Here is a 27,097-nt window from a genome sequence, read left to right as displayed (position 1 = left end):
TTTCCCATCGTAGCCTCAATGATATTTCACGGCACGCTGCTGTGTCGGCACCCTGGTTGGGAATCGCTGGTATAGCGACAATGTGCATCGTTGGCCATTAGAGGGGGTACCTTGTGGAATAATCAACTCGGGTATCCGGTGGCGCATACCTGCGATGCTGCGCAGCTGAAGCGACGTATTTATAGACGCCAACGTAGCAGCTCGCATGTCGCCTACATCACAGCTGCTTGCGGGGCACGGCCGCCCGCTGTTCCGCCGCTTGTCACATTAAAACACAAGATAAACAAACAGCATCATGGCACATTTATATCGAGGCTGGCGGCTGTCACACCATGTTTTATTAAGGCCTGAGGGAGCCATGTGACTATTAGCTAGTTTGCGGAGAGAGTGGGGATTAGAAGGGGTGCTCAGAACGCAATAAACCAGAATGACACTCAATGGAGGGCAGAGGTGAAATCATAGAACAACATGAGTGAGATGTGCGTGTAGTTGGCAAAACACTATCATGAGCTTGGTACTTCTATGATATCGTTAGCCTAATAGCAGAATTGCCCAAACAGGAAAAGACACAGCAAAGTCGATGCCTCGATTCAACTTTTGCGATTAATCATGACCTGGATGACTGATAATCTACACCAGTGTTTCCCATGGTAGTGAACATTTAATAACATATTTCCAAGATGATAAGTAAATATTGTCAGTCATTTCATTAGCCCATCAATAAAATGGTATGTGTGCGCTACAACTTGTTTCCCTGGGGAGACAATAACCTTTGGCCTAGCCGCGTCAAAATCACAACAGCCGCGTGTCAGCTCAAGTGTCTCATTCGAGATCAGGTGACCGATAGAAAGAAAGTAAAACTGCTAGAGAGGGTCTGAATGTTATTCTTGTTAAGGTTTCCGAAGGTTCTCTGTTTGTTTGTTTGTTTTTTAGGGGGGCGGGGTTAAATGTTATAAGTTATAACAAAAACAGCTTTATTATATACTATATATTGATCCATCTAATATTTTTTATTATTTTATTTGTATTTATTATTTAATTTATTTCATGTTATTATCCATCATGTGATCATTATTAATTAATTAATTATTTATTTATTTATTTTTTTAACAAGGCAACATTTATTTTTGCTTAATTTGAGTTAGGACAACAATGCCTGATAATTAAATGTTGAAACTCTAAAAGCCAAAAATAAAATTAATGTAATTTAATAATCAATTGTGTTACATTCTCCGTTTGAGAAAAAAAACGTAAATATGATTTTAAGTTAATTGAAAAATAAAGGGGGGAAATTTAGCAATTAAGAAAAACATTTGTATTACTCTGTTTTTATACTGTACACAACTTTGATTTGAGTTACAAGCATGGTCACGGAACAAATTAAATGAAAATTTGAAAAACAAATCATAAGTCAAGGTACTACTATTTACTGTAGAACTATGTTGGCATGTTTCCCTGAACGACAGCACCTCTGCTGGTTTCATCCAAGTATTGCCAGCCCCAATTAATCAACAATCAAATCCACTCAATCAACACAATTCTTAACAATCAAATAATTGATTATTTTGCCCGTCCCGACAGCTTGAGAGCTGTATAAGGAGGGGGAAAAAGGAGAATAGAGTGTGGATAATAAACGCAATGAGAGTGACTGTCTGGCCATGGGAGTTTTCCACTCGAGATAATGGCGTGTGCGCAGAGACTGTAGGAAGGGGATGGACGGGGGTGGGGGGTGCCCAACGCGGGGAAGCACGAGGGCCGGCGCAGCTGAGTGGTGTTGATTGGCCTGTTTGAAAACACATGAATCGCACACAGGCGGCCGGCCCAACACAGAGGCTGCGCGCACCCGGGGAAAAAGTGTCGCTCTGCACTGCGCCGTGCTACGCAGCAGCCCCAACCACATTAGAGCAAATGAATCCATTCCACCTCCTGGTATAGCAGGGGCCTCCAGGAAGCGAGGGGGGGGGGGGGGGTCGAGATATGAGGGACGGGAGGGGGGCTTGGCAGAGAAAAAAATGATAGAGAGGGAAATGGAAGGTGGTGGAGAAAGAGCGACGTGCTGGGCGCCTCTAATGATGTCTGAAGGCTATAGAATAGAAGAGCAAAAAGCACAAAGTGTCTGTGGGAGGCAAGAGAGTGAGCGAGACAGAGAGCGAGAGAGATGTGGCCATGTCAGCAAAGGCAAGGAGAGGATGGAGAGAAGATCCCCCACAGAGCCGCATTGACACTTCTTGTTGTTAAATAAGCTCTTATTGTTCACCACCGCCCTCTACACTCCACCAGCTGAATGAACACTGGATTATTTCTGCGCGTATTGCAAAACCACAGCACATTCATTCAAACCAGAACAGCATTTCACATTCTCACCATTTTTATAATGTGTATTTTAATGAGCAGTCGATGATATTGTACATAAACTAAAACAAAACAAAAACATAAACTATTGACAGAATTAAAAATAATTCACAAATCAATTGAATGGCCATTTTGCTGCTCTCTCTGGTGTGCTTCCTTGGCTACTTGAGGGCAGTATAAGACAAACAGACATATATACTACTTATTGAGACGTCTCAACCCCTCTCAGCTCATCAGCACGACGCTAATAATAGTTCTTCATAGAGGATAAGGAATATATGACTAAGTGCTTATATTGTCTATCTACTTGTGTTCAGTCCGTTGCTTATTAAGTTAAAGCACAGCAACCTGGTTGCTATTTAGCTTTAGCATTAAGCTAGCAGCCTGAAAGTGTATTAAAGTAATATTAGTCATTCAATTCAGGATAAAGCATATATGGCTCTGAGAACTTATATTACCAATCTACTTGGTAAGTACTTACTGTTTAAAAGGTTGTAGCAGAGCATCATCGATGCTATATAGTGTTAGCATTAAGCTAGCCTAAAAGGCTAACGCCCAATTCACACTGACTGCGGAACGGACGCTGTGCGTTTTCCGTACGGCCGCCGCAAGGAATAGAAAGCATTCGAATTTGCGTATCAATTCACACCAGCTGCAGTGCGTTGTGTATGCGGTGTGGAAGGGATGCGACGCTGCAGAAAGTTTCCGCAAATTCTATTTTTTCCGGAAGCTTAACAAATTACACGAGCCGAACAGGAAGTCGAGGGTCGGCATCAAAGTAGATCCGGTATATTTCAAAATAAAACTGTTTGCGAACAAATTTTTGGGGGGAAGGAAGCTAACTAACTACATAGCATGACATGAGTCGGACATTTAAGAGAAAAAAAACTAGCTCAGAATAAATTAAACATGACAAAATAACACTACTTAAACACAAAACGTACTTACCCATGATAGAAGAGCCATGGTAGGAGTCCCAGAAATAATGTCCAAAAGCATATCGATCATGTGACAACAGGCAAGTGTGTCTATTGTTTACCAATAGGACTCTATATACACGGTTGTTATCGTGTGAACTCAACTCTCCAGCGTGAACTCCCGTGATCTTTTGGTCTGGCGGGTGCAGATTTCCGGACACGGACAGCTCACGCAACGCACGCGGTGTGAATTGCAGTCAGTGCGACGGCCGTACGGAAAACGCACCGCGTCCGTTCCGCAGTCAGTGTGAACTGGGCCTATGAAGCTATGTGGTTGTTTTTAATACATGCGGGATTCTTTTTGCTTTAGAGTTGAAGTCTCGAAAAACTTGTAAGTTAATCAGTTGTGTCAAGGCACCAGTGTAATTTGGCTTTGAAATATATTTTGTGATGCCAGTCCTGGAATTTTTTTTGCCACACTTCGAACGCAAGAATAGCAATAGCATGAGTGATTTTGCTGGACGCTCAGATGATTTAGAGAACTTACTTCAAACAATCAAATCAGTCATTAGTCAAGTTTATGAACTTAATGGTATTTATCAAAGCCCTGTTGATTTGAATCAGCAAAAGCTAGCAGTTTTAACTTGCTTGCTTGCTAAGGAGCGACAACAAATCCTCAGCTTGTGTGCACATAGTGAAATGCAGGTGATTATTAACTTGTGTGCATGTGCATCTTCGGCGCTTTCACATTCGTGTGCTTCTCTTTCACCCCCCACCTTCTTTACGATTTACTCAGGAAAGAGGCAGAAGCTTCCACAAATGTCGACTTTTGTTTGTGTTTTGTCACTCAGGCCTCCTCCTGCTGCTGTCGCAGCATAATTGGATGTGTAATCCTTTGTTTTGCACCTCTGCTGAGTGCAGCTGATTAAGATGTTTGGGAGACAATAAAGATGTGCGATAGAAAGACGGAAAATACTGGAAAACGAGGGTGCGCTGTGTCGGGTTTGCCGTTACAACAGTTAACTTGTTTGTCTCCCCCCTCCCTTACTGTGATGACATGACAGATGAGCATGTTTGTTATTGCTGAATATTTACAAAGTAAACATGCAAAGGGGAGGAGCTCACATTATGCAACATCCCGTGAGTGATGGGGTGTTTATTGATTTTGGACATTTGCACATTTTCCCTGGACAGGCTCTTCAAGCTTGCTCTTTTTCAGCATGAATAAAAGGTGAGCCTGTGTGAGGAGGAGGAGTGCTGTGTTAGAAACAAAACTACACAACAGAAAATAAATTGACATGTAAAACATTTGGTTTGAAAGTGAAAAAAGTTTGATGGGAATTGCAGGATTTTAATCACCGTGTGTCTCATCCAGTATAAGCAAATAAATCCCTCCCTCAATTGTAATTGCAAGTGTCAGTTCATCAGTCAACTGCTAAAGCCTTTTGATTCTCTATTGCTAACCAAAACAGCAGCACTAAAGCACATTTGTTTTTTTCTGTGATATTTTGAGTAGATGCTTCCTTAATCAATAAAAGGTTAATATCTGTAACTGATTTCAGAGACACTGTAGTTGAATTAACTACAAATTCAATTTGATCTCTGTTGCTAACCATAACAGCAGCACCAAGACGTGTAATTACACCCCCCCCCCCTCCCGCACACACACACACACATAAAAAGGTGGTTTCATCACACCCAAAAAACCTGATATAATTCCCAGGGTTGTGTTCACTTAGCCTGTCAACACTGTTCCCTGCACTAGTCTTCTTCCTCTTCTGGTGTCTTTGTATGTGTTGCGACAACTGAAGAAAGAAGAGGAGCAGTTAATCAATAGCCACAAGGTCAGGCAGGCGGCCGGCGGCGGCTCGAGCGTGCCCTGCTAGTGTGGCGCAGAACTGACTGTGAGGGATTTGTAGCGCTTGTCAGGGCTTAAAGGAGCCCTCCCCTGGACTACTACTGGCTCTGGGGTGTGATATGTGAATGAAGCCCAAGCAGCCACAGAAGAGGGAGACATCTACTGGATCTCAGGTGACACTGCGAGACAGCAGAAGTAGGCCATCGGCGTAGAGTGCGAGTGACGTTAAGTTTGGGTTTTGTCGGGTGATTTTCACAGATGGTCAGTGAAGGCAGCATCGTTATAGCACATGAAGGCTGGGAGAAAAATAGCATTCCCTCCCTCTCTTTGACCACATTCTCCTTAATGTTTAAGACGGTCTAAATGCAGTGTGGGTAATTCTACTCCGCTAAGCTCGGAGGATTAGTAACACACTCTTATTCTTTCTCCAAGTGCTCTTTTGAAGTCTTACCTTTACACACAATCAAAGTGGAGGACTGGAGCTATTATGTTTACATGCTCGTGAGGGAGACAGCCCACATTTGCAACATTTCGGGAAGATCAACTCACCGCACAGGAACATTTTGCTGGCTGAGCATCCGCAGTTTGTCACCGCGGGGGGTCTTGAGGGAGCCTTTATCAGTACCGAGCAGCTTTCGAGAACACGCACACATGCATAGTCCTGCCCGTCCACCCCCGCCGCCACCTGTGGTTTCACCTATTGTGTGGAGGAATCTGTGGTGAGATAAACACATTGGGATGGCGAGGGACAGAGGTCTCACTACCAAAGCAGCACGATGCCTATTAATCCTGATTTAACCCATTTTCCAGAGCTGGTCAGAGCGAATGAGCATGCGACGAGTAGGAGGGGGCAAGGGTGTGTGTGAGGAGGTGGAGGGCGGGGGGTGGGGGAGGTTAATAGTAACGTCTTCTAGGTTTGACTGGGAGGTGTTCTTTTAAGCACGCTCAAAGTTGATGTGACTAATTGTTATGGAGACGATGTACAATATGTTTAATATGTTCATTGTTGTTCTGTTGGTTATGGTGGAAAATTGTTTTGTTCAACTACTAATTATTTTCTCAAATCTGAGGGGTGTTTCCCAAGATTTTTGTCCATACATATGACATGATTGACTTGACAGCAACATAACCTGAAAGAATCGTCCCTCTTATGTTATGCAGATCAACGGTCAAAGTTTGATGGCGTCCCGGTAGAAGCGCCAACATGAACACGCTACCATCGATGGACCGGCACATCCAGCAGACCAATGACAGGCTGCAGTGCATCAAACAGGTTTGACCTCTATTTACCTCAGTTTATTTGTTTACTCTGTGTGGGTGTGTCCATTCTGCCACCCCAACATGTGACACCTAGCCTCAGGTTGATGAATGATGAGGCTTTTGTGCCTCTTTGACCACCCTCCATAATCATCATCAGAGGTGCCCTTGGATTTGCCTAAATCTTGACTTCAGCAGCCTGACACAGTTTTGGTAGGGTTGACACCCAAGTCTGAGTTCATGTGTCAGAATGTACTCTTTATTTCCAGCAGGGTGCTGTTGCGGTTTGGCGGGGAAAGCCACTGGTGTTTGTCACGTTTCCACCAAGCTGCAGAGTTTGGTTTGGCTTGGAACAGTCTCCCTAATAACAGCGTGACATCATTACTGTGGGAAACATTGTGACCCGTCATTAAATTAAACAGAGGGATGGGACAGTGCTACTTTCAAAATAGTGCCTGATCTTCTTGTTCCATTCCCGGTCTCAGAAAACCACATTAATTCCATCCTAACCCTAGAACATACATTTATGTAAAGTTGAGAGGAAACCATAGTACCTTGGGAAAACCCAAACAGAAAGACCACATAGCGATCACAGTGGGATCTATACTGGAATCCAACCAGTGACCTTCTTGCATTTGTGCTTAACCGCCCAATCACCAGCCTATCGCAAATGACTTTGGGCGACAGACGGACTACACCCTGTACTGGTCGCCAGTCGATCACAGAGCATAGATGATAATTTCCGTCGATCACCAGTGTCTACTATTAGGCGCCCAGCGAACCGCAGATTGGTTATCTGTGGTCAGTTGTCATTTTCTGAATGTACTCACATCCATGAGGAACAGTGTGTGGCAACTGTGTCCCGCCCAGGGTACGAGGAGCCAGTTCCAGATCTCTTGTCAACATCTTAGCCACAAAAGCGGTCTGGGACATGTTTTTGATAAAGAAGGAAACCAGAGTGTCTTGAGAGAACCCAAACAGAAAGACCACTTAGCGGTCACAGCAGGATCCATACAGGGATCCAACTGGTGACCTTCTTGCAATTGTGCTTAACCGCCCAATCACCTTTCACCAGATAGAGATCCATCTATCCAACCACTTTTTGTGCAACTTATGCTGTTCAGAGACAAGGTAGCTGCAGCCTATCCTAAATGACTTTGGGCGACAGACTACGGACTACACCCTGTATTGGTCGCCAGCCGATCACAGAGCACATAGATAGGCAATCATTTCCGTCCAACACCAGTGTCTGCTATTCGACACCCAGTGAACCGCAGATTTGTCATCTGTGGTTAGTTATCATTGTTTGAATTTACTCACATCCCTGAGGAGCAGTGGCTGGCAACTGTGTTCCGCCCAGGGTACCAGAGACCAAATCCAGATCTCTTGTTAACACCTTGGCCAAGAAAGCGGTCTAGAACATGTTTTTTGGAAGAAGGAAACCAGAGACCTGAAGAAAAAACACGCAAAAACACTACAAAAATTGGGCTTACACAGGGATTCATGTTGTACTGGAACCCGTGACTTTAACTGCCACGCTGCAAATGATTGATGCGTTGTTTAGTACAGTGGTCCTCAACCCTGGTCCTCGGGGACCGGTATCCAGCCTGTTTTCCATGTCTCCTACAGCCAACACAGGTGGGAATCGTTATCAGGCTTCTCCAGAGCTTGCTAATTAGCTGATGATATGAATCACCTGTGTTGGCTGCGGGAGACATGGAAAACAGGTTGGATACCGGTCCCCGAGGACCAGGGTTGAGGACCACTGGTTTAGTAGATAGATCAATCTAGCCATTTTCCTACTGCTTTTTCTGTTCAACCCAGGCTACCTGCACAGAAGTCATGCGAGTTAGCCCCAATACCTTCAGCAACTCCTCAGTAACCCAGCTTTCCTAAAATGGTGCTTTAATCTAGTTAAATATTGGAATACAAGTCAGAAATCTAGAAGATTGTATTCATCTACAGCCACAATCAATTTCTACATTACAAGCTGCACTGAACTAGCTTTGCACTCAGGTAGGCAGTGAGCTGACTGATCTGTCACAAGCCTCAGAAGGAATCAGTCCATCATCTCTTTGTGTGCTGAATTTGTAGCCGCACCGCTGCACTCCCTTATCCCTACCTCCCCCCGCTCGGCCTTGTCCTCATCCAACCCGGAACGGCAACAAGAGCAGCCCCTTCCTCCATTGCCACTGTCCTTCCCTTCACACCGGAGCCAATGTTGTCAGGCAGAGCGGCACTGGCAAGCATGTTGCGGCAAAAGGATCTGTGAGTTTGCATGCGGGCAGACGGGCTCCTGCTGCGCTAGCTCGGATTCCTCCGGTGCCGGAGGCTGATGCGCCTCCCATCAAGCGGCGCTGATGCCAGCTCATATCACTCATGTAAAACAGGCTCACTCCGTTAGAGCGTCTCCCCGTTCCCGGTCAAAGTCGCACAGCGATCACAAAGGATGAGTCACTCAAGGCCTTCCTCCTCGAGGCTCATGATATCTCCGGAAGCTTGCAGAGATTTTCTCGGTGGGCGGGTGCTCCGGGTGGGCCCTTTTGTCACACACAAAAAAAGCCACCCTTTCAGGAGCCTTCACCTCTCGCCGGCCCCGAAGGACAATGCTTCTACCTTCTCGGCAGGAACTCACAAAACAAGGCGCTCGGGCTCCGCATAAACATAATAACCGCTTTCAAGTGGGCTCAATCTCGCCGAGGCTCTGTGTCGTTTCGGAGCTATTAACCTCCTGAGCTGCGAAGAAAGGGAGCCCAATTTTTAAAACCGCTTATTGTGTCCCGCCAGCTAGAGTAGCCTTCAGACAGTGGAAAGAAAAGACTTGACTGTTTAGGGCCTCTGCGAACAAGCGAGAGAGAGACTGACAGACACTGAAAGAGATTAGACAACACACACCCGTCGGCGATAGTGTGCACACATGGCTGCCAGGACCAAGGTTGTTTGCTTTATGCACGGGCACAAGCCGGGCAGGAGGCTTTTGGTGCTCAGGCTCAGTTACATTCTGGAGAAGAAAGACAAGAGTGGGGAGGGAGGATTTTGGTGGGAAACACTGGGCGCCGGTCGTGAGGGTGATGGCTGGCCGTCGCCAAGAAAGATTAACAAGAAACACTGGCATCATTGTGACTGAGGATGTGATCTTCTTCCCACAATGCAACGGCGTGCCGAGTGGGCGTACATTGGACACAGTCAAGGTCCTCACAGGGTCGCGCAGAAACACAAGACCCCAAATCAAGAAGAGGCCGAGCGCGAGGCTGCAAACGCTTTTCGCTTCCAACTGTTTTTACAATTGGTGTGAGAAAGCAGGGAAATAACACTCGCACATCATTTCCTTTTGTTTCTGATGGTTTCGTGTGTTTGCGCAGCACTTACAGAACCCAGCCAACTTCCACTCGGCGGCCACAGAGCTGCTCGACTGGTGTGGAGATCCCCGAGCCTTCCAGCGACCTTTTGAGCAAAGCCTCATGGGATGCCTGACGGTAAGCAAACATTCATTTTGGTTTCGCTCTGGAATTCTCAGCACTTTCGAGATGACGTCAACAAGATAATTGCTTTGATGCGTACTTGCCATGAAATGTCCTCTCTGCATTTGTCTCGTGAGGCTTCTCATTGAAGATATTGCAAGTTATGCTTTGATAAAATTGCTTTTGTATTCCCATCAAAATTTAAATAGGCTTTACATGATTTTATCTAGACGTTTAATGTTAGTGGTGCAATGGGGGGAAAACAGACGTTCCCAATCAAAATGTGAGCAAAAGTCAAAAATGTGCCTTTTAAATGTTTTACCAGTCATTGTATTTTCACCGTAATTTGAGATTGTTTCAGGAATTATGAGGGGAAATATACATTTTCAGCTCATCTCATCTTCGAACTTTAATGGCCTACTTAAGGATCACTAATAATTTGATTGACATCAGACATTAGATGGCAGTGCTACTTATTGTAAAGTTCAATAATTGTCTACTTGATAGAATCTTAAAATTTAATTTCTAGACAATAACAATCCTTTTGGAAATATGTGAAGAACCCAATTTATTTAGAAACTCCTTCACAAGATTACTGAGGTGTCTTAGGTTGAAAAGCATTATTGACCATGTTGCGGGAGGTCGGAACGATAAGAGGTTAATTGTATATGTAATAATAATAATAATCTATGTTTCACTGAGTCAAAAAACCCCAACCCAATTCAGTTCCAGAAGATGTTTGGTTGTTAAATATAAAAAAAGATTTTTTGATTTATTGTTTACCTCCATGCAATACCCCTCTTGATTTTAACCATATCTATTTTACATATACATTTCCTTAGGTCCCTTTAAAATGTATTCTTACTAGGGGTGTGAAAAGTAGTGCATTAGTTTTGAGTTAATTTAATGTTCCTTTAACTCCACAATTTTTTTTAGCATACGATTGATTAATGACCGCCCCTTACTTTTGAAGCCTGTACTGGGGGAATTCCAATCGCAACGCAGCAGACACATCCACGACAAAATTTAGAATTTCGCAAGTTACTTCATGTTAAAGATTACATAGCACTTAATATGAAAAGAAAAATGTACTGAGCTGTCGCCAACGTCTTACAAATGCAATTATGCCCTCTGGTGGCAGAAAATGACCTCAACACAAATTAATATCACACTCATTTTTGGAGTACAGTACATCTTTTTGTATTTTTAACTAAATTTTATGAATTATGCAATGACTATCAATGACTAAAAGATGCAGCCATATTTCTATTAGTTTAATATTTTTTTCAACTTTTATGTTAACAAGAGTAAGAACTTAGAAAAAAATATTGTATTGTACATTTTATTGTACACTTAGAACAGATATAAAAAAAAATATTAATCGTGAGTTAACTATTGAAGTCATGTGATTATTTACGATTCAAAAATTTAATCACCTAACACCCCTAATTCTTACTATTATTTATTAGTATTATTACAATCAATAGTCTGTTTTGTGTGTTCACACAAGGTGTTCTAGTTATGAGACATTCATCAGCTCAGTAACTGTGCGGTTTAACACTTGTGACCCACTGTAACACCACCACACACAATGCTACAAGCATGCTGCGGGTACCAATCAACCCACAGTTCTCCATTCACCGACCATCACTTACCGATGAGGGCGGAGGGCCAGCGCGCCACCTGCCCATTCTCCAGCAGGTGTGTGATCAAATAAAACACACACACACACTTGCACATTGGTTGAAATCAAAAGGCTTGGCCGAGCGCGATCAGTGAGAAACACTGGAGGAGCATTGTTCCTATCACAAGTGGTAGCATGAGCAAACAGATAAAGGCTCATTAATGTGTAAATCACAATAAAAGCCTCTTAGAGTCTGATAAAGAGCCATACAATGCAGCCAAGCACTCAGCATGGCGCCCCCGTCTATCTGCTAAATTGCTTCATTAGACTCTGAGAGCAAACAGCTCCTTATCGAGAGAATTACAGCGGGCGGCCCATGCGTTCTCCCTGGGATTTTTGTCTTCTTCGTGACGTCATTGTCTCGCTTCTAAGTGTCCAAGCTCGGAATATTATTACCACTGCGTGCGATGTTTAGCCAATGAGATTTGCTGCAGCTAAATGAAACGGCACGCACGCACTGCTTGTTGCCTCTGGCATGTGGAGGAGGTCATTCCCTGACTGAGCTTCGGCTCCGGAACCAATAAAGCATGACATGACTGCTGTTACAGATACACTGCAGCATCCTTTGTCCCTTGATAATGTGTGTGTGTTTTTAATGGAGTCATGTATATATAGTATAGAGTGTACTGCATACTTGTAGACATCTTTTTCATTTCTACCACCTGGTTTGCTATAGAATGTACAGTGGATTAATCCATTCCAGAAAGTCAGACTTAATAGTTCCTATAAGAAATAATGTAAATCCAAATAATCCGTTACAGACATCCAACAATATTAAAGTGGAAGTAAAATCAAAAATGGTCTTTAACTCATTCACTCCCAGCCATTTTCCCTAAAACAATCCCCTTCACTCACGGCTTTTTCACTGGATTTTGACAGATTTTGCAAGAGCAACAGAATATTGTATTATATTGCTATAAAAACATAAAACCTACCAAAAGAAAGATTAAAGTCTCTTCTGTCATAAGGGAAAAAAAGTATTTTTCCGTTTTGCAGCAATTAGCATTAGAATATAACTAAGTTTCATAATTATTCACAAATCTATTTAGAATTGTGAATAATTGAGGTTTTTTTTCAACATGGCCCTGGTTGATTTCCTTTGCTCTGCTGCCACCTGATGGCCATTTGTGTAATAACTACCATTTCTTCAACTGTTCTTTGCAGTTGAGAGGCTGCATCAAAGCCCTTTGTATGCTCTAGCATAAAAAAAAACATTAAAAAACGTATAAATATCTTTGGGACCTTTAAAACATTTAAGATAGAACGAGTTCCGTTCCTACGCTGGCGATGTAACCCGAATTTCCCCGTTAAAGTCGATATTTTCATCAAAATACTTTGTAAAGTAATAAAAAAAACGACGTTACTCAAGGACTGCCTGTATTGAGTTAGTTGCATAAGAATTAAGCAGATTCATCCACCCATTTTCATCCATCTCAGGCCACAGTCAATCAGTCTGCTGTCAACTGGAATTGACGTCAAAGTGACCTCGGGCTCGCAATGCAAACGTCATGACATTTACCTGTTTTCTTCGTGTGGTCGCATGATGTTCGCAATGCGAGCCCGAAGGACAACATAAAATAATTCACTTTATTCGGCCCTTTAAGGCTTATTTAGCCTTCAAACTGTTTTGAGCTTGTTTATTGAGTGTGACTGTTAAATCACCCACCTTGTGAGCCAAGAAAGTGTGGCAAAGCTGTTATTATACGGCACGCTTATTTTGATGGTCTGAACCGGGCGAAGGTGCAAAAACCGGGACATATTAGATGGGGGAAAAAATCATATGAAAACTTAGGGCTTACGAAAACTGAGGTTTCATTGTAATTGCTTTATCATCATACATAGGGAAAAAAAGGATTAGCAATACTATAGAACTTCTTTCATAATTGTGAATATTTACTTTTTTTTATTCTTGTATAATACAACCTGGCACGCTGGCTGACCTTATATCAAAGTGTGTTTGGAGGTCAGAAAAAGCAAAGCAGAGATGTCATGTGTTACTCAGATAAAAGCAAAGGCATTTCCAGTTGAAAAGCTGTACCCTCCTGAGTCTCTTAGAGTTTATTAGCATCACTCAACGCCACTTACATTCAGGCCTGACATTCTGCTGCTATGTGCCTCCTTATAAACCATGGATGACTTGTTTAAAATAATAAGACATTTGTTTTTTCTTCTGTAACTGTAAAGATAAATAAGGTTTCACTCTCACATTTGAGAGCTTATGAACAACTATGTAGTTTACTTGAATCATAGAAAAATTTTAAAATGTATTTTTCTTGTTTGATTATAGGTGGTGAGTCGTGTGGCGGCCCAGCAAGGCTTTGATCTGGACTTGGGATATCGGTTGCTGGCTGTGTGTGCAGCCAACAGGGACAAATTCACACCCAAATCTGCCGGTAAGACCCCTAACCGAACCTGATAAATTGACCAAATCTACAAACAGAATGTTGTCTGAAATGGCACTACATACAGTATTAAATTGGTTGAAACTCATTGGTAATTGTGAACCTTTGAATTAAAGTAATCCTAATCCCTGTCAGCCTTTTTATATGAAACTGCCTGAATGGGCAGCCATTTACTATTTCAGTTTTCCTAAGTATAAAATCATCCAATATTTTGTTGGAAAATAATCACACAATTTTCTAATTTATTTTATTTGGGCTGCCCTTAAATAATGTCCAAACCCCTTTTAAATTGATATACATGCTGGTCCTACAGTTTTTACATTGAATCATTTTAGTGTTTTAGTAATGCTAGAAAGCTAGCTAGATCGTAGTTAGCAAGTTAGCAATATTGATAGTGATAGCTAATCACACAGAAAAAACAGGCTGTGATGTAAAAAAAAAAGAAATCTCCATTAGCGATTCTTTTTTTCCCAATTACGTGATTGATGTTTTTCTTATTGTGTAAAAGCTTGCTAAATTATTGCAAAAAAGACTCGCATATTTAAACTCTGTTGGGCCAATTGTTGTTTTTCATGCGTAGTTAGATGGATAGATACATAGAGGTAAATAAATCGATATACTGAAGACGTCGGTCTAAAGTTATTCCAGTTAGCCATTTTCTACAAATCACGTATAAAGTATGTTGCCTGCATGATGAAACTATGGGGAATTGTTGTTGTGAAGGTCATTGTTTTTTCATATAATTAGATGTCCAATGTTCAATTAGTGTGAACAAGTTTACACCAACTTGCTCCTTATATTTGCCAAAAGTCATTTTTCAGCTGCGGCGGCGGGAAGCGACTTAAGTGGGCGGCCAGACGTCAGTGCACCATATCGATCGTCTTGTTTCTCTCAGTCTGGGATAATGTAATTGTTGTGCAGGCATAGCTCGGGCTGGCTGTCTGACGGCCAGAGACTCGTCCTCGGGTCTCATGCGATCTAATAGAAGTGAGCGCAATGTTTTCAGGAAGGATGGCCCATTAATGCACGGCGGGTAAATGGCAAGCTGGAGTCTAATTACCCTGGGTGGGGATGACGCAGGCTCACATGTGACTCAAGGCACATCTTACTCACTGAATATCTTTCCTCCATTACAAGCACGTCTGAGGGAGCAGATTGGCCGACGCACAGTGCAACTACACTGCACAAAAATCACAAACCTTCTGACTTTTACTGCTCTGCGTGCCCTATGATCAAATTTTTTACATGCAGGCTCGGTACAAATCGCCGGCTCGCCTGCGTGGCGACACAGGGATGCAAATGTGACATCCGAGAGGAGGCGAAACAGTCTGGTGTTGCTCTGAGTGGGGCCCCTGAGGGGAAAGAAGAAAGAGCAGCCAAACTCTTAAGAGATCAATCACGCTGTCGCTTTCTCGCAGAGCATCACTTTAACAAGGAAGTTGATAACACGATTAATACAGTATGCACGATGATGTGGCTATAAAAACCTATCAAGGCTCTAAAGTACAATGGCACCTCAATTTACAAGTTTAATTCTATACAAGACCAAACATGTAAACAACCTCATTTACTCTAAAATCAAATCAATTTTCGCCACTGAAACGGGTTGAGGTGCCCTTAATCTGTACCAGGCCACCCAAAATGCCAGCATTTTTGGGGGGGGTTCAAAGTCACCATATTGCATAATAAACATATTGAAACATACAACATATAATATTATGACCATATTTTGATTGTCAAAAATCAGGTTGGTTCACCTTTTGTATTTAATCTGTTCCTAATATTGTGGCCGGTGAATTAATGAGCCATGAGACAATGGAGGAGATTATTCTTCAAGAGCAATAACTGCTTTTTCCCATCTCCCACCAGCATGAATATACAAATAAAAAGTACATGAATACGCCCACGCATCAACACCAGTCAAGTGGAGTGCAGAGACTCCACACTGCTGATGGTCTGGTGGTCTGCAGGATTAGCTCATTGTTCTAATCCATAATCCCATGAACAGATTTTCAGTATCTGTCGCTAGGTCAGATTGCATTAGCGCTATTAACAAGTAGCTTTAATGTTAGCACGCACGCACATATCATCTTATTTCAAGCTTCATGGGAATTTGTTGTAATTTTTCGATGGTAAGTAATTGAAATTAAAAATAAAACTAACGTTAAGAGTTTATGGCATCTTTCTAAAATCTTAAATCAAGTGAAGTAGTCGGTGTAGTGAAGTGGTCGGTACTCCGCTGTTGAGCAAACACCCGTGACCCCGACAGATTTAGCAGAAAAGTTCAGGCAACAAATCAGATTAGCTTCATAATCTGTCAAGGGTCTTACTGTTGCCTTGTGCGGCATCGTAGCAGCCCTCCAAAGGGCACCGATGGTGATGAAGCTAATTAGCAAGGCCGTGTTCTATCCCATTGTGGTGGTTATATACACTAAAAACAATCTCTTCTTAACAGCCTGCTTCATAATGACTGGTTAATAGTATGGTGGACCAGCCAGGACGTCTCTTGTGCTAGGCTAGCATTGATGCTAACGATACTATGGGTGCACTGATATTACTTTTTCAGACCAAGTTGAAGTACATGTGAGTACCGAGTACCAATGCTTGATAATGCCATAACATTTTCTAATTGTAATGAAAATATGTTTTACTTTAATCAAATGTTGTCATTAATTTATCAGTGTTGTATACTCAAATGATTTTTGTTATTCTTCAGCCTTGGTGGTAGCATGTGCTATACTGACTGCTTTTACTTTTCTTATTTTTCCTTTTGGTGAGCTATCTTGTATTTATTTCAGCGTATTTGTAGTTTTGGACATGAATTGACATGCTGAGGATTAACAGCAGCTGTTCTTGGAATGATAGCAACGTTTAATGTTTAAGTCCGACGCAGGCTGTGGCTTGTCAGTTGCTCAAAGATCCTCTAGAAGTTCACAAGACGTGCCCGCTGATCGCATCTCACAGAGACCGCCAGTCGCTCTGTTGGGCTGCGTGGTGCGCCATTAACCGGGCCAGCGAGGTAAACAAGCACTCAAGCTGTGTCAACAGTGACCGATAACTTCCAGGGTGCGGCTGGGGAAAACGCTTTCACACGCACACACAACAAAGTGGTCCACCCGTGCCGTCGCTGCCATAATTCAGCAGGAAGTGGGTGTTAAGACGATGAACAGATCACCCTTACTTGTCTTTTAGGTATCATACTGTACACGTCAAGTCAAATTGAATATCAAAATAGCACAAATTAAATCAGCGCTTTTGACTTTGCACAGTACATTCACAGTACAAACTGGCCTTTATGTTTTTTTCTTTTGGCCTCATTTAAATACTCATATCTAATTTCTTGTTCATTTTAAGGTATGGCTACCAAATACTTTTTTTGTTTGTCTCGGAGTGCTACATGTGCCTCCCAATTTTCATAGCTGTAGGTCAAATGTAGTGGGACAGGACTTGTTAGATCCCTGTAGGGGGCGCTACACATACATTTTTGTTTGTACTCATATACTTTAAAATAACACATTTGCCGCCAGGCGCGATGTGTATTTAGTGAGTTTCCGTTCATGTTCCTCAAAAATTTGATTCTATAAAGATACACTGTGTAAACTTAATAATTCATTCATTTAAAAAAAACTATTAATCTGAATAATATGCTCACATCAATGTAGATTTTTTTATATAATCGTTGGTCTAGTAATCGCTTATTATTACATAGGTTGCGTTACACCCTAGAGGAGGCTGACATGTTTCGCCACTATCTTTCTGCTACGGATACCCGAAGGAGAAGAACTTCACGAACGTAGTAATTGGTGGTAGGCTTGCGGAGTGCGGTCTCTCTGAGGAACCGGCCTTGAATTTAGGTCATTGGATTCTATTAGTTCACCACGAGATGCCACTAAATTCTACACCTTTAACAGATAATAAAAAAAATAAAATACAATGAAATAATAATAATAATAGTAATAATAATAATAATAATAATAATAATAATAATAGGGGACCTCACAGTGGTTTCTGCTTGGTCCTTTAAAAAAAACAACAACAAAAAACTTACCATTTATTTAAGCACAAACGGGGTTATAAAACATCCAACATTGGATCTCACATTATTTTGTTTACAGTTTTTAACTAAAATTAAATAAAAATTATGACTTTATCGTCATTTACACAACTCGGGATTTTTACACCTGGGAATTAAGATTTGGGTGAATCAAAACTGAAATATTGATACTCTGTTACACAGATACTCCAGCCTTTCCCATGTATCAAGTTTGACATTTTTTGGTTCTTTGTTCTCGATCAGTATCTAAAGTCGTCATTGGTCGCTGAATAGGCTGATTTAACCAGACTATTTGGACCATTGCCAACCACTGGCCTGGCCTGCATATGCCATAATTTTCGTCAGTTTGGCTGGTCACTGTGAATTGTGATCTTTACCAAAAAAGAAAAAGGACAGAAAAGCAATCATGTCCTTTGAAAAAGACAGCTTTTGTGATCTTGCTCTGGAGAACTCGAGGAAAAGTGCTGCATTCTTTCATACAGACCCAATCAACCTGACAAGACTTTTTATATTTAATTACTACCGAGGGTAAGAGCAGTGCACTGAATTATTAACAGCTTTATTTTTAGCTCACCGGCCTCTCCTCTGACACCGGCTTTGCTTTAGATGATGAAATCCGCCTGCAACACACACCAAACTACCTTTAGAAGTTTACTGTTGAGTTTGTGGACTAAACACTCATTAGCTCCACTTCCAGTTCTCTTGGCTCCGCGGGTCCTCAATCAGTCGCCGGCTAATTGGTTTTGCTTTACCCGAGACGCTGAACCTGGCGAAGAGGCGCCCCTTTACACACACAAGACAACGTCATGTCAAAACCGGATGAGCAAATGATTTAAATCCTTCTTTTGTTCAGGGGTTGACTGATCTGGCACCCACACCTCAGGACTAAGCCGCCTTTGCCGCCACCCCCCCAGCCGTCATCCCTCAGGGGCTTTCGGCACAGCCTCTTCAAGTAAAATTGCGCTCTGACAATGCCGCCATTGTTCAAGTCTGCGTGGGGTATCGGTGGACGAGTGGCACACACTCTCACTGTCGCAAGGCCGGCATCCTTACGTTGGCTCAGACGGGATCAGTGGTGACAGATTGGGCTTTTCCCCATCATTCATCCGGGGCCGAGTCATCGCTACGTCGGGTTGACTTTCGGGCCGAGCGAGGCTGAACTTGGATTCACCCGCAACTTGATGTTTTTGCTCTAATCTCAGATGTATCGTATTAGTCACGAGGTGGCCTCGCGATGGAAGGCCTGTCGCTGTTAGATCAGAATCTTGTCGCCAAGTCGTTTGATTGATCTACACAGTAAGGTCCGCCCACTGCTGCAAGTGGGATGCAATTGTCAGATGATGTATTTATGCAGGTGCTTTTCTCCGAGGCATCCATTACATCACCTCAAGACAGAAGGGTGAGAAGCGCCGCAATATCTCGTCCTCGCCATCTCCGCTCCACTTTGCTGCTGCTTGCTGTCTTTATCTCTGACTCTCATCCTTTCTCTTGTACATCCCATGCCCCCTCCTCACCGGCCTATCCTACGAGCCACCCACCCCCTCTCCACCCCCCGGCTGTCTCCAGCGCTCTGGAGCCGGTAGCAGGTACAGCAGGAGCCCATTAGCGCAGAACCCCCTGCTCTGATTGGATAAGCCGGGAGGAACCGGGAGACTGCCTCTGAATAATTGATGTGCATTGTGCAGACGCCGGACAAGGGGAAACAGACAGATCAGAGAGCAGGAGAGAAGAGTGAGCAAAAAAAGAAAAAGTAAAGAGAGGAGAGCGGAAAGAGGAAGTCATAAAATAGAGTGATAAGGTGCAGTAGGCGGCCAAAGCTCAGGGAGTTTCAACAGGAGACACTTTGCGCGGCGACCTGAATGGGATGACATGTGCAGGCGTTGTGTTGAGATCGGGGTAAGTAAGTTAAATGTGTCTTTTTGTGCATGAGTGCAATGGAGCAAGTTGACCGGGGGCTGACCGAGCATCTTATTTAGCTTGTTTCCGTTACACCTTCTCCATTAGCTTGCTTATTTGTGCCATCTCTGATTTCTCATTGTGGCACATTTGAACTGCACTTGGGTGTTCTTGCAAATAAGTCTACAACTATGTGCGGCTACTACAACCAGGCTAAAAGAGTGGGATCAGGATGGATCAGCTGACCACAGGTTGACCTACATGCCGCCTCGGGGGTCATACCTCTGTCTATGTGCTGTATGAGCACATGTTCAGGAACTCACGCTGGTCCAGGCTTATTCTTCAGCTCCGAGGGTCATGTGATGGAGTGGGCTTGTGGTTACGCTTGGTCAAAATGGGACACAAATTCACGTTTTGGACAACTTCATGCTGGAAGAACATTTTTGCATTAAACATGATAGTTTGCAAGGTAAAAAAAAAAGAAAGAAAGTGTGTTAAGTGTGGACCACTTTCAGCAAGATATTTAGCTTATTGGCTTGGATATTATTTTGTGTGCTAAAAAGCTCACTTATTTATTTTTTTTAAGTCAGTAAATACTATATTATTTACAAATTACATTATGTTGGACTGAGTTTATATCTTCGAAAGCAGAAGAATGTGTCAATTTCCATACTTAAACCCTAGAGAGCAGGGGTTCTCAATGTGTGGTAGGAATACCACTGGCGATACATGGGCTCCCTCTAATGATAAGCTAGGTAATCACTGAATTAAGTGTTCAAACTCTGCATATCACCGTGGCTTTAAATCTTTTTTTTAATCCAGTACAATTAATTTTGTAGTTAATTTCATAATTTAATTTTGCAAATACATTCCAATATACTCGCAAGTACATTCACACGAATACGTTCGAACGTACTTGTAGGCTAAAATTCCCATAATGGAACAGGGTATTACTAATGCGCAAGTCAATACCCTATGGCATTATGGGAAAATAAGCTAAGTATGTTTGAAATACAAACATATTTGCGAGTATGTTTAAATGTCTTTAAATACGTTCAAATGTACTCACAAAATACGTTCGAACGTACTTGCCAGTCAAAAATGTTTACTACACATTGGCAGTTCCACGCTTTCGTAGTATTTAACTTAAAGATATAATACATTTGGATTCACTAGTGGCATTAAACATGATAGTTTGCAAGGTAAAAAAAAAAAAAAGAAAGTGTGTTAAGTGTGGACCACTTTCAGCAAGATATTTAGCTTATTGGCTTGGATATTATTTTGTGTGCTAAACAGCTCACTTCATTTTTTTTTTAAGTCAGTAAATACTATATTATTTACAAATTACATTATGTTAGACTGAGCTTATATCTTCGAAAGCAGAAGAATGTGTCAATTTCCATTCTTAAACCCTAGAGAGCAGGGGTTCTCAATGTGTGGTAGGAATACCACTGGCGATACATGGGCTCCCTCTAATGATAAGCTAGGTAATCACTGAATTAAGTGTTCAAACTCTGCATATCACCGTGGCTTTAAATCTTTTTTTTAATCCAGTACAATTAATTTTGTAGTTAATTTCATAATTTAATTTTGCAAATACATTCCAATATACTCGCAAGTACAGTCACACGAATACGTTCGAACGTACTTGTAGGCTAAAATTCCCATAATGGAACAGGGTATTACTAATGCGCAAGTCAATACCCTATGGCATTATGGGAAAATAAGCTAAGTATGTTTGAAATACAAACATATTTGCGAGTATGTTTAAATGTCTTTAAATACGTTCAAATGTACTCACAAAATACGTTCGAACGTACTTGCCAGTCAAAAATGTTTACTACACATTGGCAGTTCCACGCTTTCGTAGTATTTAACTTAAAGATATAATACATTTGGATTCACTAGTGATCCTTAGAGAATCAATTCTTTTTTATAGGTATTACGAATGCCATTTATTTTTATTATTTTTTGCAATGTTGATGGCCATGGAGTGACCACTTCAATGTGAATTGTTTGAAGCAAAATACCAAATGAGAGTGCAACTGTATAGCTCTAGCCCTGTACTTTCAGTTCACGCAGTTAATCCTCCCTTTTCTTTGATTTGTCATTGTTATTGTGTCTTTTCCAGACATGACTTCCTTCAGGCTCCTGATTGGCTGAAGTAGTCTTAAAGCTGTAGCCTTGTGGTGCCACCTGTTACTTTGGCACGTGTTAGGTGGATTGTCATTGCCAATGTTGAAATAGACATTTGTTTGCTCTGAAATGTTGTTTTGTATTTTGTTATAGAGTAGGCCTTATGGGAGTGATGGCATAAGCATTCTAAAATGCTTTTCTCTTAATGGGAAAGAACACGAAAGGTCGCCTGGGCAATAAAAGCTTCTGTGGGCCATTCAATCAGCGTTTAACCTTAAAGTGGACAAGTTCATTGGCAAACAATAAAACAATCTCGCACTGAACCGTGTCGGAAACTATTATACAGCACCACTTGCAGCTGAGGGCGGGATGACTTGCAGCACTTCCTGTTTGGAGACACTTCGGGTGACCTCCTGACTCACTTGTGACAGTTTGACGCTGAACTTGTGCGGCCGACGTTGTTTTCGCAGCGGCTTTTATGTGTGAATCATCGCCTCACCCGCCGTCCTCCCACTCAAAGGAAAGGAGCTCAACGTGACGATGTGAGGATTGAGATGGTGATTTCTGCCAGGACAAACCAATGTCAAGTATTGATAGCTGTGAGGGTGGAACTGTCGTTGCCTCGGGCTATGATGCATCATCTATTCAGCTCATCCCCTCCTGTCTTCTTTGTAATAGCGCGGGAATGTCATCACGTTCACGGTCTTATGTAATTGCACTTTTTTTTTCTGTCCCCTCGTGATTTCCTTGAAGGAACAAGCGTGTGGTGGTCATGGAGATAAGTACCATGTCTACTTATAATTAGCCATGTGATATTTGCTGTAGTGGGAGAGGGGCAGGGGCGCTGTTCATGGATGATAAGAGCTTCTCGTTCACCCTCCATGTGAGGTGCTTTACTCTTCCGGCGTGTCCTGGTGTTTACTTGCTTGACATACAGACCTTTTAATCTATTTTTGTTCACAAGAATCAGATTCCTCCCTTCTGAGTACAGTGTATTCAAGTAAGGCATCACGGTGGTGATGGTGGTTAGCACGTCTGCCTCAAAGTTCTGAGGTTCATGTTTGAATGTAAGCTGTGGCTATTGCATGTTTTCCCCGTGCTTCGGTTGGTTTTCTCCAGATACTCTATGAAGATGAATGTTAGTATGAGTTGTAGTTTGTCTATATATGCTGAACATTGCAGGACAGGTATAGAAAATGGTAGATATTTTTGTGACTAATGCGCGTGTGATGATGATTTGTCAAGTGTACCAAAGGTTCTGTGACTCCAATGCTTCCCTCTGTCACTTTTGACTCAAGAAGCATGAAATGAAATAAAATGAAGCAGTCATGAAATAGAGCAGTCAAATCATGTTTGTGTGCCAGGTAAATATTTAGAATCATGAAAATCAATACTAAAACATTGTAAATACCTTTTTTCGCCACACTTGTCAACATGGAGTCTGAGATACTATTTTTTAGTGTCTTGTCAGATGATTCCATGACTAAACTACTGATGCTTGCTTATTAGTCAGTTATCAGATTCATTATTGCCGCATCATTGCTAACCTTTGACAATAGTTAGCTAGAAATAGCAAAAATAAACACATGCTGATCTTATTTACTATATTGCTGTGGACACCTCAGTATCTGTTCTGTATTCCACAGTTTCCACTTGACTGCAGTCGTCTGTTTTCTTGCTGCCCTCAGTCTTCTCTCGATTGAAATTAGTCCCTTTTTCACATGGAACATGGCATATGTTGCTAGAAATGGCCTGGAACTCTTTATTAGTTGTGGATGCCTGAGGTATAATATTCCACATACTGCATTTTGTTGTAGCAGACCATTTTTTGCCACCCTCAGTCCATTTTCAAATTAAATGTTTAGTTTGCTTACCAAATGATAGATGGCATATAATACTACAACGCTAATGTTAGCTTTGACTGTTTCCATGCTATAATTCCTGAAGTTGCAGTAATATACACAGCAGTCCCCATTTTTTGCTGCCCACAGTCTTCTCTCATATAAAATGAGTCTCCCTACCATATGCAGCATAGCATGTGCTGCTAAACACATATGCTAACATTAGCTTAGCTTGTTGCTGTTAGCCATAGGTGTTTTAGCATTATACTACAGTCTTTTTTGTTGTCGCTATCTTTAGCCTCTTCTCTCACACAATGTGCCTCTTTACCACATGGAACATGTCAACTAGAATTGTCAACAATAAACACATATGCTAACGTTAGCTTAGCATGTTGCTGTTAGCTGTGGGTGTTCTAGTTTTATACTCCACAGTCTACTTTGATGTCCTCAGTCTCTTCTCGCATAGAATGTGACTCTTTACTACATGAAACATATCAACTAGAATTGTCAACAATAAACCCACATGCTAATGTTAGCTTAGCCTGATGCTCTGCTTACCTTCTAATACGCCATAGTTTTTACCTTGCTGCAGTCATCAGTTTTCTTGCTGGTCTCCTCCTCTTGAATAAACTTTGTCGCCACCCCTTGAGCAACAAGTAAATATGACAGACTCCCAATTTCCACTACTGTTGTCGTTTGGTCTGACTGATGCTTTTAGAGCGGCATGGCTGGTCTTCGCCCACCGCCCCAAACCAAGGCGAGTAGAGCTTAGCGATACGGTGCAGTGGCAAAACGGCATGTTGGGAGCATCAAATTGCTCTGATGCAATCCCTGCACTGCAAACAGTTGCACTGTGTTTGGTTGTCATGCTGATTTGTGTCCCTGTGCCCCGTTTAAAATGTGCAATTTGAACCCCACAGAAACCAGCACCTGCAGGAGATGTCAGACTGACTCAGGTAGAGCTGCTTTCTCTTCCTGGCTGCAGCATCTCTTGCCTTGTGACATAAACATACATACCCGGGTGGGGAGGGTGTCCGCCCACTCCCTCCATCGCCACCTGTTCTCTGTCTCGCATCCCTCCATCCATCTTCTCCCCCCCCCCCCCCCACTCTGTGCGCTCATGTCTGTTGTCCTGCCAGAGGTCACTGATGAAATTATCTTCAAAGGTCCTACCAATGCAATAAATGCTTTTTTTTTGGACTGCACATCTTTGCAAGTCTTTAAAAGGTGTTAGTGGTTTCATTCCAATCCTTGTTTCTGACAGCTGTTCAATTTGATGGCTGAACAGTGAGGAGGTGGGGCAGGATGAGGGCGGGGGCATCACTGCTTAAATGGCTTCCATCACATTCCCGCAAAAAGCATGACTCCCCCCTCCCTCATCCATGGGGTTTTATTATCCCTCCATTTTGCATAATATTTAGCGCCCACATGGCGTAAATTTACCTGCCAGTGTTTTTACGGATGTTTCCTTTAATCATCCCACACATTGTCTCTCAGGGCTGCTTTGTTTGTTGCTGCACATTTTCCATGTAGTCTTTTTGCTCTTTTGTCTGTGTTTATCAGCACAAATACAATAGGGCCGCATGCACTTGTACGTGTTTTTGTTATCAAAGCTCATCACGAGCGCGGTGAAAAATAGTGTAAATGGAGTTGAGCTGCTGCACCGGCGATAAGAGTGGTGCAGACTGTATGTGCATACTGTTAGTGTATGAAGCTAATGCACTGAAGCGGATTAACTCTTTCATACTTAGATTCAGGTTTCTGTCCAGCCCAGTTACTGGCATGTCCCAGCTAATGCAATTTTGTTTTGGAATACAGTAACTCTGTACACATGTGCACATACAAGTATTTTTAATGTTTGTTTGTTTTTTAAAGAAAATTTAAAACACAACTGTACAATTATTAGTACTTTAAATGTATTTGCAGGCTGTCATGTGCATGCCAGGACAACAGGTGGTGCTGTGAACCCAAACTTTAAGGCTATTTTAATCTACGAATGAAATTGATGCGTGCAATGTTACGCAATAATATGAACATTGCAGTTAAACCAAAAAAAATAAATTTAATTAAATATATGAAGTCAAATAAAAAAATTACAAAATAATTTTTTTAAACCTTACCTTTTAAACAAACATTTTTGGTAAAATACATTAAATAAATGTAGTTCAATTACATTTTGAAGGGAAAAAAAATCGGAATAAATGTAAATCCATTTAAAACAATTAAATATCTGAAAATGCGTGATGTATAGTTCCTCATTTAAGTAGTTTTTCTTCATATTTTTTTTTTGGGGGGGGGGGTCATTCCAAATTGAGATTAAGGAATATTGTAGCTATGGAAGAGAAAGGCAACTAACTGTAAGGTCACCTTGAATATGAATTTCTCCATTCTGCTTTGCAAATCTTATTGTAGTTTTATGTGCCTGTATGGCACCCTGACTAATTATACATTTCTCGTGAGGCTCAACCTAAAGAAGCAGTTTCACCTCCCGTCCTTCAGTATACAGATCTCATGTGGCAGATTTTGCATTTTACTTGCAACTTTTTTACTTTAAATTGCATATGTGCAATTGAAGTAGCATTATACTCTTTTTTGTTGTCGCTATCTTTAGCCTCTTCTCTCACACAATGTGCCTCTTTACCACATGGAACATGTCAACTAGAATTGTCAACAATAAACACATATGCTAACGTTAGCTTAGCATGTTGCTGTTAGCTGTGGGTCTTCTAGTTTTATACTCCACAGTCTACTTTGATGTCCTCAGTCTCTTCTCGCATAGAATGTGACTCTTTACTACATGAAACATATCAACTAGAATTGTCAACAATAAACCCACGTGCTAATGTTAGCTTAGCCTGATGCTCTGCTTACCTTCTAATACGCCATAGTTTTTACCTTGCTGCAGTCATCAGTTTTCTTGCTGGCCTCCTCCTCTTGAATAAACTTTGTCGCCACCCCTTGAGCAACAAGTAAATATGACAGACCCCCAATTTCCACTACTGTTGTCGTTTGGTCTGACTGATGCTTTTAGAGCGGCATGGCTGGTCTTCGCCCACCGCCCCAAACCAAGGCGAGTAGAGCTTAGCGATACGGTGCAGTGGCAAAACGGCATGTTGGGAGCATCAAATTGCTCTGATGCAATCCCTGCACTGCAAACAGTTGCACTGTGTTTGGTTGTCATGCTGATTTGTGTCCCTGTGCCCCGTTTAAAATGTGCAATTTGAACCCCACAAATGTAG

The 27,097-nt window shown here is 42.0% G+C and overlaps 1 protein-coding gene across 3 annotated transcripts in view; it reads left to right on the top strand.

Moving 5' to 3' along the window:
- Positions 1-27,097, top strand: part of zmiz1a (zinc finger, MIZ-type containing 1a) — a 141,769-nt gene that overhangs the window by 97,848 nt on the left and 16,824 nt on the right. Inside the window, exons 4-7 of one of the 3 annotated variants that reach the window (XM_086093289.1) lie at positions 6,289-6,400; positions 9,747-9,860; positions 13,817-13,922; positions 24,779-24,814. In XM_086093289.1, coding sequence (XP_085949415.1) covers positions 6,332-6,400; positions 9,747-9,860; positions 13,817-13,922; positions 24,779-24,814 — 325 coding nt within the window. In that variant the 5' untranslated portion in view covers positions 6,289-6,331. Of the gene's footprint in view, positions 1-6,288; positions 6,401-9,746; positions 9,861-13,816; positions 13,923-19,602; positions 19,882-24,778; positions 24,815-27,097 lie in introns of those variants that run through there. The other 2 variants (XM_086093291.1, XM_086093292.1) reach the window with 2 other exon arrangements.

Source organism: Leptonotus elevatus, chromosome 13 (genome assembly GCF_054856555.1).
Source record: "Leptonotus elevatus isolate MCC_2025b chromosome 13, RoL_Lele_1.0, whole genome shotgun sequence".
Taxonomy (NCBI): Eukaryota; Metazoa; Chordata; class Actinopteri; order Syngnathiformes; family Syngnathidae; genus Leptonotus; species Leptonotus elevatus.
The sequence above is the reverse complement of the archived record's forward strand: the minus strand, read 5'-3'. Positions and strand labels throughout refer to the sequence as shown.